The sequence below is a fragment of the Loxodonta africana genome, chromosome 5 (assembly GCF_030014295.1).
Source record: "Loxodonta africana isolate mLoxAfr1 chromosome 5, mLoxAfr1.hap2, whole genome shotgun sequence".
Lineage (NCBI taxonomy): Eukaryota > Metazoa > Chordata > Mammalia > Proboscidea > Elephantidae > Loxodonta > Loxodonta africana.
In genome coordinates this window covers 95,439,318-95,452,073 of record NC_087346.1, presented here as the reverse complement: position 1 = coordinate 95,452,073, position 12,756 = coordinate 95,439,318, and the positions used below count along the sequence as shown (strand labels likewise).

Below are 12,756 nucleotides of genomic sequence, written 5' to 3'. Positions count from 1 at the left end.
CCTCCTGATGACATGTCAAAAGTATGTGAGGCAAAGTCTCACCATCCTCTCTGCTCAGGAGCATTCTAGCTCTACTTTCCAAGATAGATTTGTTCATTCTTTTGGCGGTCCATGGTATATTCAATATTCTTTGCCAACACCATAATTCGAAAGTGTCAACTCTTCTTCAGTCTCCCTTATTCATTTTCCAGCTTTCACATGCATATGAGGCAATTGAAAATACCATGATCTGAGTGCAGTACACTTTAGTCCTCAAAGTGACATCTTTGCTTTTCAACACTTTAAAGAGGTTGTTTGCAGCAGATTTGTCCAATGCAGTACATCATTTGATTTCTTGACTCCTGCTTCCATGGGCATTGATTGTGGATCCAAGTAAAATGAAATCCTTTACAACTTCAATCTTTTCTCTGTTTATCGTCATGTTGCTTAACAGTCCAGTTGTGAGGATTTTTGTTTTCTTTATGTTGAGGCGTAGTGAGTACTGAAGACTGCGGTCCTTGATTTTCATCAGTAAGCACTCAAGTCCTCTTCACTTTCAGCAAGCAAGGTTGTATCATCTGCATATTGCAGGTTTTTAATGAGTATTTCTCCAATCCTGTACTTCTTTGTGTATTCTATTCATATCATTTGTTCAGCATTTAGGTAGAATAAGTCTGGTCAAAGGATACAACCCTGCCACACAAATTTCCTGATTTTAAAGTAGGCAGTATCCCCTTTTTCTGTTCAAATGACTGCCTCTTGGTCTTTAATGTTCTTTAGGAACCCGGATATACCTTCTTTCAGTTGAGAGTATGAAAATTCACAGCATTCACTAAGCCTAAACTGATCATCCATGCAAAGGCATTTGACTGTGTGGATCATAACAAATTATGGATAACATTGCGAAGAATGGGAATTCCAAAACACTTAATTCTGCTCATGAGGAACCTGTACATAGATCAAGAGGCAGTTGTTTAGACAGAATGAGGGGATACTGATTGGTTTAAAGTCAGGAAAGGTGTGCATCAGGGTTGTATTCTTTCACCATACCTATTCAACCTGTATGCTGAGCAAATAATATGAGAAGCTGGACTATATGCAGAAGAACCGTGCATCAGGATTGGAGGAAGACTCATTAACAACCTGCGTTATGCAGATGACACAACCTTACTTGCTGAAAGTGAAGAGGACTTGAAGCACTTACTAATGAAGATCAAAGACCACAGCCTTCAGTATGGATTGCACCTCAATACAAAGAAAACAAAAATCCTCACAACTGGACCAATGAGCAACATCATGATAAACGGAGAAAAGATTGAAGTTGCCAAGGATTCCGTTATACTTGGATCCATGATCAACAGCCATTCAAGCAGCAGTTAAGAAATCAAAGGACACATTGCATTGGGTAAATCTGCTGCAAAGGACCTCTTTAAAGTGTTGAAGAGCAAAGATGTCACCTTGAAGGCTAAGGTGTACCTGATCCAAGCCATGGTATTTTCAATCACATCATATGCATCTGAAAGCTGGACAATGAATAAGGAAGACTGAAGAAGAATTGACGCCTTTGAATTTTGGTGTTGGCAAGGAATATTGAATATACCATGGACTGCCAAAAGAACGAACAAATCTGTCTTAGAAGAAGTACAACCAGAATGGTCCTTGGAAGCAAGGATGGCGAAAGTGCTTACATACTTTGGACATGTTATCAGGAGGGGCCAGTCCCTGGAGAAGGACATCATGCTTGGCAGAGTACAGGTCCAGCAGAAAAAAGGAAGACCCTCAACGAAATGGATTGACACAGTGGCTGCAACAATGAGGTCAAGTTTAACAAGGATTGTAAGGATGGCTCAGGACCGGGCAGTGTTTTGTTCTGTTGTGCATAGGGTCACTATGAGTCAGAACAGACTCGACGGCACCTAGCAACAACAACACAACAAAGTGATCATCTAATACAAAGTGAAATTTTATCCAAACTGAGGCTCATTCAATGTAAATATTAAGGATCAACTTAGAAAGAATGCAGTGCCCCTTCCTCCTCTTTGGATTTCTACTTAATATTTAAGTTTCCAAAACATATAAAAGGAAAGGAAATTGAATGTAGCACTGTGCTTGAATTTTCTCCTTCAGTCATTTTTGGGGGGTAGAGGGTCAATAAACTACAGTAATTGTAATACCAAATATTTATATAATGCTTTTATGTATTAAAAATTGTGAATTTGCATTTTTGTTTGTATTCAAAAGAAGGGCCAACCTCTTTTGTTTTATACACTAGATTCCTTTGAAGAGATTTCTGTATTTATCTCTATTTCACAGATGAGAAATGTGAAACAAAAAGAGGTTGATAAATGGCATAGCTGGGATTAAAACACATACTGGCTGATTCAGAAATGCATGTTTTCGATTGCTACAACATACTGCTTTTCAAACATTAATTTTATTAATCAGGTTGCAATATTATTATGTGCTTCCAAGAGAAGATTTTAAAAGTTCATACTTTATTTGCATGAAACCTACCAATCCATTTGTATAAATCTGGGTAGATCGAGATAGTAAATTGCAGTAAGGATACAGCTATCCATAGACAATAAAATAATTCATTATGTACTCTCCTTATTATTGCATTTAACTTTTTTCAGATATAAATCAATTTACTGTGCATATTATATTTAGTTTTAGAAATTTACATAGCACTGAGTTGTGGAGATAATGTAATTATCTTTCATTGATTTAACACTTATTATTCCTAATTTTATTATACTCAATTCTTCCTAATTTCATAGCTATCCAATTGATCGTCAGTGTGAAATCCATCATTCAAAATTTAACATTGGATGTTTTCTCTCAAATCTCTTTAATATTGTTATAGGGACATTGTGGCATGGAAATGAAAATACGTATGATGTATTCTAAGCCATAAAAAAAATATATTTTATTTATTTGGTCCATTCCATCTTCCTCTTACTAAATTTTATATGAACAAAATGTAGCAATATAGCTTTTTAAAATATAGTTTTTGACAGTAATGTTTTAATAGCAATAAAATCCATAGCTGAAATATTATCTTCTGAATTGTTTATAATTTTTATATTTATATTATATGACTTTCATAATTTTTCAAGAATTTTTAACATCTTTAATGCTCAGTGATTTAAGTATATGAACATAAAGATGCATTATTCATATTTATTCAGAACTATTGAATTTTTTTATTGAATTATTTTCTAAATGCCTTTTGTTTTTAATCTTCTGGTAGTGGTAGAAAAAAAGAGAGAGAGAATTTTATATAATACTATAATTCCAAGGTGGTATAGTCCTACTGATATAAAATATATCGGAAAAGAATATAAAGAAGTCAGGATATTTATCATAAGTATAACTTATTGATTGAGCACTCTCAACACAGTGGGGTGTAAACATGAAATGTTTAGATTTTTCACTAATCATTACACGTCTAACTATGCTATGGTAAATATTCCCTTCTCGCTGGGTAGCAGATATCTTAATTATATCTTAGACAGATACTGGGACTTTGCCAGTCAATTCCAGTTGTTAAATATCTGACTAGTTTAAGACTTGAATAACATATCCCATGAGAAGCATCGTTCTGTATTGTCTACTAAGACTTGTGACTAGGGGATTAGTATAATAAAAAGTGTTTCTTTCCTTGCTCTTTCCACTGTTTGATATTTTCTGTTAACATCACAATCCTAAAAAGGCCTCGTCTTTACCACTTCCAGTTTTTAAGACTGCATGGCACCTAAGGTCGTAATGAAGCAAAGCAGTGTCTTAGATCACTTCTAAGGAAGTCCTGAGGAATTATTTCAGTTTAGGTTGCTGCTGGCTCCTTTTAGAATATAGGTAACTGTATCCTCTTAGTCTTCAGCTTTGGAGCCATATTGTTTTGGGTGCAAGAGGGAAATCCCACTCAACGTATAGACACATGAATGTGTGATGAATGAAGAATACTCTTAAGAATGTCACCCAAAGTTACCTTTACTTGAGACTTACAGTGACTCAGATCAAATTTATGAGGGGGAAAAAACCTTTATTCCTTCAGTACAATTACTTTTATACCAAGGAAAGTAAATTCAGTTGCATATTGAGATACTAATCAAGATATCTATATAGATCACGATAGCTCTCCTACTTACTATTAAACATACAGTTCACTCTACAACAACCTCCAAATTAGAGTGGGAGATAATTCGCCAACAATTCCAGAGAATCCCAAAACTTACTAATCTTGAAATTGATGGCACCAAACAATTTTTCAAAAGCCATGCATTTTCCTTTATCTCTTGTGACTTATCAGTACCAGAAAGGTCTTTTGGCATAGGGATTGACCTGTCAAACATTTCCTATAAATAGATATTCTGTACTATCTAAATATAATAGAGAGGAAAGTTTTAAACTACTTAAAGAATTGATTTCAGTTTGGACTCATAACGACGGTATAGGACAGAATAGAACTGCCCCACAGGGTTTCCAAGGCTGTAATCTTTATGGGTGCAGACTGCCATGCAGCCAAGTGCTTTAACCACTGTGTTACCAGGGCTCATTCCAATCTAGGCAAACCAAAAAAACTGAACCCACTGCTTTCGAGTCTATTCCTGGTAACAGCACCCTGTAGGACAGAGTAGAACTGCCACATAGGGTTTCCAAGGAGCAGCTGGTGGATCCGAACTGCCAACCTATTGGTTAGGAGCCTTAACACTTAACCACTGTGTCACCAGGGCTCCAATCTAGGCAAAGACCCCTAAAAAATCTGATTTTGATTCTAATGTTGACTATCAAAGATGATTTCATGACATGCGTGGCTAAATGAAGTTTTTAACCTAAGATGGTAGTAAGAATAAAACGATAAAATAAATATTTTGACAAAGTATATACTTTCTCAAGAAAGTTTTTTTTCTCATTTTTTATCTTGAAAATTGTATGTGCAAGATATGTTACTTCATTTTCAATTAAGTCACCACTTATAAATTGCAAATGTTCTATAAATTCCTGTTAACATCTGCCAAGAACATTTTAGGCCTTTATGTCCATATTTTTATAAAATTTTAAAATAGCTGCAGTGAAATTGTTTTAGCTGTACAACTCAAAAGGGATTTTATTGAAATGAACTTTTATTGGTACTTCAGAATGCAAATTATTCAGCTATGAGTGCTAGCTAGGCTTTTTATAATTAAAAAAAAAAGTTCAGCATTGCATATAGCTTTGTTATGGTTGCAATATTACCATCAGTTGTGGTGGGGAGGAATTATAAAACTGGATTCTCAAAGCCAATAGAATATCTGACAGAAATGGTGAAAAGCCCAGATACTGAACCATTGTGCATTATTTATGACATTCTGGAGGTAAAATTAATGAATTATTCTTTGGTAGCATGAAATTCTGTTTTGAATATGAAAGGTAAAAATATAAATGCTTTATTAATTATTGCACAGGCTAAGCCCCTGTTTTTTAAAAAATATATATTTTAAAAAGCACTGAAATGTAGAGGCTTAAACTCTGTTATATAAGAGTCTGGAAGTAGATGGTCAAGATCTGATACAGTGGCTCCACATTAATAAGCAGCTTTTTTTTTTTTTTTTCCCTTCCTGGATCTAAGGCTCTAATGTTGCATTTTCTTAGCCAAAGGGAAGGAAGAAATATTCAAAGGGAGCGCAGTTCCAATCTTTTAAATGACAAGACCCACAAATGTCACAATTCACTCCTGCTCATATTCTTGTGGATGTCTTGTTAACACATAGGTTCAGCTAACTGTAAGTGAAGCTGGACATAGACTTTGTTACTGAGTGGGGCAACTAACTGATCCAACAATTAACAACAAAAACAAAGTTACACTCTGATATCTCTTTTTGCTATTTCATATTCAACACAAAATATGTCACTCCAGCAGTTATAGTACAAACTTTGTATTTTAAATTTTTAAACATTTCTATAGCCTAATACAATTTGTAGAGCATTTTCACATGTATTCCTATATGCTAATCTCTGTAACTTTCCTTCTTGGTATTGTACTACTAAAAATTCAGGTAAAGTCATTCCAGTTGTGAACTTGGCATCAGATATGCAATATACTGGTGCAATGGCAATACTTATAACAAATATCACATTATTATGCCTTATAACTTTTTAATATTAATATAAGTAGAGGATTGTCTTCCTAGATGTGGTTCAAAATTCTCAAATAGCATCAATTCATAGAAATTTTTCTCTCTTTATCTTCCAAAAGTCTATGACACTGTTTGAATATCTCTTAGAATTCCAAATACTGGCTTAAAACTCTCTTTGGATGTTCTCGGCCAGCACCGTCCAATAGAATTTTCTGTGAGGATGGAAATGTTCTATGACTGTGCCATTCAACATGGCAGCTATTAGATGTATAAAGCTTTTAAGCACTTGGAATATGACTAGTGTAACTGAAGAAATGAATTTTTAAAAAAATTATTGTATTTTAATAAACTTAAATTTTAATAGACATGGTATTCAAGAGCAGAGTTCTAATCACTCCCCTCCTTGCTTATGAACGTATCTTGGCCACATCTTCTTCATTCCATTTTATTTCTTCTAAAACATCTTTAAATGAATATGACTACTCTATATTCACATATTTTATATTTTATTCTTTACTCTCCATTATTTATTGAGGACTTAATATGTGTCAGACACTGATCTGAGCACTTTATACATAGGAACTCATTTCATTATCACAAGAAAGTTATTATTCCCATTTTATAGATGTATAAACTGACACAACCACAGGTTAGTTAATTTTTATCTCAAATCAACAGCTAGTAAGTGGTTGAGCCAGGATATAAATCCGAGGCAATCTGGCTTCAATTCCTTGTCTCACTCCATTCTTTACTGTTTCCTTTGGGAAAGTGATTTTTTTTTTTTTTTTTTTTTTTATCAGTGGTTCTCTTTATGCAAAGTGGATCATAGTTGGGACCTTTCTAAGAACTTTAGTTGTGTGTGTATAATATGTAAAACTAGTCATAACTCTACATTTTTTCTGGCAAAGGGGAAAAGAGCAGATAGCTTCTCTTGCTTTTCTGCCCTATCACAATTATCTGAGCAGAAACTCAAAAGTATGGTCCAAAATGTTGCCTGTTTACTAATTTTGCACTGGAATCTTAATTCATCAGAATTATAAAATAAATTATTAAATATAATTGGCAATAAGCAGGTGCTCTGTTCCTATCACTACAAAAGATTAAACTTTTTTTTTTTTTTTCTCCTAACAGTTTTGAAATAGTCAAGTGCAATTACTTCCAAAGGGTTTTAATGTTCAGATTCAACTTAGGTCAATAATCTGAGAGTTAAAATTACTTAGAAGCACACTGTCCATAATTAAGTAACCTTACCTGATAATATTACAGAATACCTTCAGGAGACATGAAATTTGTCATTTTAAGTATGCCCCCAAGCCTTTTTCTAGATTGCTGATAAGATTTTTCATTCTCCAGAGAAATGCAATCTGTAAGAAATAAATATCTCTGTCAAGTCACAAGTAATGTGAGCACCCGCTGAAAAAAAATGGAGTCTCATAAGGGATTTCTCTGTATTGTAAAATTGATTTTATTCCTTGTTATTTAAGGAATAACATGGTCATTTAGGATTTCCCTTCTGGATATAATGGGAAGGTTATGATAACTTTTAGGAAGGTGGGAGACAGAGGCCTTTGGGGACCAGGATAGTATTTTTCATATGAAATTCTTTGTCATAAAATGCTAATGTTGGTGTTCTTGTCTTTATGTCTATGCATTCTTTAGCTATGAGGATAACAGACCCTTCATCAAGTAAGAATGACCTGAATGGCTGATAAATTCCATTTATCAGTGTGGTCCCATGAACCAGCTGTCAGATCAGTACTGAAAAATCATTAGAGCTTCTGTCATTCACATTGAGGCAGAAGAGCAAACTGTACAGGGAAAGAATCAGGCATACAACTTTAAAGCAGAATAAATATGCTGCAGGTGTATGGCCAAAAATTCTGCATAACTTCTTTTAATTGGATATCACCTGAATTCAGCACAACAGTAATAGCAGTTTCATGTGGTACAGACTTGTTTTGCTTTTAATAGCTTTCCCTTTCCACTGTGATGTGTTTTCTCTGTACCGCACATGTCGCATTTCTGTTGTTTGTTTGGGCCTCATTCATTTAAAATTATTTTGTGATCTAGTGGCATATCTTCAAAATGATTTTGTGTTTGGAACTACCCAATTGGGATTGATACTAATGAAATGCTAAATTAAAAAACTAAAAAGAAAAAAAAATGCCTCCTACAAAAATTAAGCCATACATTTGCAAAATTATCCCTTTCAAATTTGACACTTATCCCTTGATTAATGATCTAGTTGCTTACGAACGTGTATGTTAAGTCTCTGAAACAAAGCTGCAAGTCTGTACTAAATCTGATAAGAAATACACTTACATGCTCATATCTGGACTTTTTTTTTTTTTTTCTAAGTACATTTTTGAATTACACATCCTGCAACAATAAACTAAGATTGGCAGCCCAAGGGTGACTTTGCTGTAGACTTTCAGTTTGTTCTTCTGGTGAAGAGTCCTTTGTTTTCATTTTCTCCGATGCCATTTCACTTACTTCTTCATGTTCTTGCTTGTTTATTTATTTGAGAATTAGGGCTCATTGCAGCTTTATATAGCTTAACTCCTTGGTTCCATCATGCATCTGGTGAATAATAGCTGACTTGAATATTTTATCCTATCATTTTATTTTGAAACCTAAATAGCATTTTTGACTTGATTGAATGGCAGTTATTCCCATTTTTCCTTTTTCCAATGTCTGTAAGAAGCTGATTGCTTTACTCTGAAAGTTCTGATTTCTCTGAATTCAGTTGTAGAATACAATGTTAACATCTAGAATATTTTTTAACTCATATAAGCAAACATACCACATAAAAACCTACTCAAGAATTTTTTTATTGAAGAATATTAATGTTTTAAACTTAACATGTTAAATTAGTGGATATTTACATCATAAACATAGTATCATACCTAATGATTGTGAGAGAAAACATATTAAACATTTGAGATAAATTTTAATAAGACTTTATTAATTGGCGATTTTGGGACTATATCTTTCTTTAGATGTAGATTTCTCTGAAAACCATGTTGAACTTACTTTTAGATTATGGCAAACAATTATTTTTTTCCTTTATTTTGCGAAGTTTCAATTCCCATGAATATTTTTTTCTTAGAAAATGTAAGTGGAGGATAATAGTCTCCTAAAAATAAATATTAGTTCCTTCCTGATCAGAGAAGGAGGTCTGGGAAAGAAAAGATGGATTAACGAGGGTATAGAGATCTAGAATGGTTTGTTCACGTTCTCCCATCTACTTAGAGAGGAGATGAGAAAGAATTCACTTTCAATTGTTGGATTCCCATCTATCGGAAGAATCCATTTTATGTTATAGTAAATAAATAACACATATCTGAAAATATATGGACTTTTGTCACCTGTTTATCACTATTGTGAATATCAGCTTGAAGGAAACTAAGAGAATGGAATGAGAGTGAGAATTTGTCTTCCATTCTAGACTACCTATTCATACCACTCCATCGCCATTCTCAGCTTCATTTCCTCTTTTGAGTTTAACTTCAAAAAGACATGAAAGTGACCTAAGCCTATAAGCCTCTTTTTAGCAGCGCTTCCAAGTGCCTGATTTCCAAAATCTAGTTTTTTAAAGTAACCTATAAGACAGCAATTCAAATGCTGAAAGAAAGTAGATAAGTCTGTAGAGTAGATTTTTTTATTTTACCATTCGCTGTACCTCACAGTTGTTCTATGTAACTGTAGAATAAAACAAACAGAACTTCTAAAATTCATACATGTGCTCCAAATACTGGTTCCATCTAATATTAGATATGTTTTTGTGAGTAAGCATTAAAAATCTTATGGAAAAATAGGAAATTTGGAAAAATGGGGTAAAAATACATTAGATCAAGCCGAAAGGTAGATAGTCCAATCAAACAAATATTGTTATACCAATGACACCAGTGGAGACTAACATAGCTTTATAGACTTTTTTCCTTGCCATTCACCATAATTACATCTCGATATCATATGCATATGTGCTTATGTGCTGTAAATACAGGAATAATATATGGTACACATTTGCTTTAGTTTACGTGGATTTCTGTGTCCATAACATTTCCATTCACATGTATCTCCTCAAGCTTGAAAATGTGTAGTCCCCATTAAATTCTTAAAGTACTTACACCACCTGTCTTACATTTTGTGTCAATAGAACTTACTGCAACATTTTTTCCAGTGTCGATATTGTTGATATGGTTGTGTTGATTAAAGACCAATTATCGGAAAACTCTTAATTTTCTCTTCTCTCTGCAGGTCATGGGTTATAGGTGCAATAGCTCTTCTCTGCCTGTTAGGATTGACCTGGGCCTTTGGACTCATGTATATTAATGAAAGCACAGTCATCATGGCGTATCTCTTCACCATTTTCAATTCTCTACAGGGAATGTTTATATTCATTTTCCATTGTGTCCTACAGAAGAAGGTAAGCTAGAGTTTTCTAATGAAGGATAAATGGCGTATGGCTCATGATAACAAGGCAACCATAACATATTCTAATACATTATGCTTGATTTGTTTGTTTCTAAGAAATAAGTATATTATTTCATTGATTGTTTCTAATAATAATAAAGGAAAAACAGACACAAAATAGCAGCAAAATCATTGATGAGAGGATTTAACAGCAAAAAACAGATACAAAATATGTTACGATTTAGACAACACACAACAATTATTTTCTTGTAGACTTGACCTTATAAAGTCTTTAAAGTTTTCATCTCAGACACTTGGAATTATACATTAAGTTGTAGATATTTTCTGAGATATTACGGAGGCGTGGGATATATATGTCAGGGCATAGGAGTATTTGTATGTATGTAATTTTTTTATAATAATAGTAAAGGAAAAACAGACACAAATCAAAGATTGATTTTCCACTTTTATACTTTCTAACCCTGTTTAAAATCTGTTATTTCTAGCTTTGATCACATAGATCACAGAGCCAGTTGCCTGGGTTCAAATCCCAGTTCCAGCACTTAAGACCTTTAGTGACTTTGGTTAAGTTCATTAACTAACTTGTCCATGCCCCAGTTTTCTCATGTATAATGTGGGGGTGATGGAAAGCGTTAATACCTACCTCATGGTTGTTGTGAGAATTATATGAATTAACAAATGTTACATTCTAAGAAAAATAACTGGAATATAGTAAGGGTTTATAAAAGTTAGCTGTTAATTTCATCCTTCATTGACCACCACATGAAACTAGCTTTTATTTCTGTTGATATCTTATTATATCTATTTGATTTTATTCTCTTAAATTCATGAATTTTGACAAAAGCCTGGGTTCAGCCTCTGTTCTTTTCACTTGTACATTCTTCAAAAACATGCGCTTGAAATATGCTAGAGGCAAAGTTCCTTTTCCAGAATTTCAATATCCCACCGTGTGGGTCTGTGATACAAACCATAAAATTATCTTGTAACCTTCGCAGGTATATGTAGTATGGTACATTTTAATTGTCTTTATGTTTCCCATAGTGAATAGCTTTCTATGTAGTGAGCATACAATAAATAATCTCTATATTTAAAGACAGTAGCCCTGGTAAATCACTGGTTAAGCCCTTGGCTGCTAACCAAAAGGTGAGCAATTTGAACCCACCAGCCACTCTGCAGACGAAAGATGTGGCAGTCTACTTCTATAAAAATTTACAGCCTTGGAACCCTTATGGGGCGGTTCTCCTCTCTCTTTTATGGTCAATGTGAGTCAGAATCAATTGGTTTGATTTGGTTAAATTTAGAGACTGAGCTCGTCCCATGAGGAAAAGAATAAAGATGAGGTCTTAACTGAAGAATGCTTCATATTGAAAGTAAGGAAATATGTTGTTAAATAGGCATAATCAAACAAATTGTATAAAGCTTTGACTATGAAGCTGAAGTTTTTTTGTTGTTGTTGTTGTCACAATAAAATGATGCTTTTAAAAGGATTCTTTAGGCTGATAAAATCATGAATTGCAAAACAGCTATAGGTTTTATAGCTAAATTATGAGATATTAAAAGAGATGATTCTGAAAATAAAGTGGCAAAATGTGAAAAAAAAAATTCTAAGAGAATCATCAAAACCTATAATTTTTTTTTTCTCAGAAAAATCAAAGAAAATTAAGGGTAAAGAATCTCTAGGATTTCTAATTTGAGAGAGTAGTGGGGCCTGAAACAGAAGGATGTCCATTTGTCAAGATAAGTCGTATTTTATTCGGTTTCAATTTTAGGTGGTGGTAGGTATCTTTAAATGTGTTGACATGATCACAAATACAGGCAGGAGTAGAAACGATGCATCGGCCCTGTAAATGTAGATTACAGAAAAGAGGTTGTATTAGAATGAATGGGTTCTCATCTAATGGATTAGAATTAACCTTAGAAAAGATGTTATATTAGAATGCATGAATATCCTTGAATACTTATCACATCCATTACCACCTGTCTGCTACAAACAGAAAATCCCCCAAACTGTGGTGGCTTAACCCAATAAATATTTATTTTTTTATTCATGATCCAAATGATGAGGGTGCCCCATGAAGGGACCCAGGGTGGTGGAACCTCAACCAACTTCAAAAAAATCACCTTGAGTGCTGACATCCAGAAGGCAGTCTGGCAAAGGAAGATTTTGTGTAAATGGTCTAAAAGTGGCTCAGACCTCTTCCATACACATTCTACCAGCTAG

At 33.8% G+C, this 12,756-nt stretch overlaps 1 protein-coding gene across 1 annotated transcript in view; it reads left to right on the top strand.

The window, feature by feature from the left end:
- Positions 1–12,756, top strand: part of ADGRL3 (adhesion G protein-coupled receptor L3) — a 561,722-nt gene that overhangs the window by 507,895 nt on the left and 41,071 nt on the right. Inside the window, exons 19-20 of the mRNA XM_064286313.1 lie at positions 7,758–7,784; positions 10,359–10,527. Coding sequence (XP_064142383.1) covers positions 7,758–7,784; positions 10,359–10,527 — 196 coding nt within the window. The remainder of the gene's footprint in view (positions 1–7,757; positions 7,785–10,358; positions 10,528–12,756) is intronic.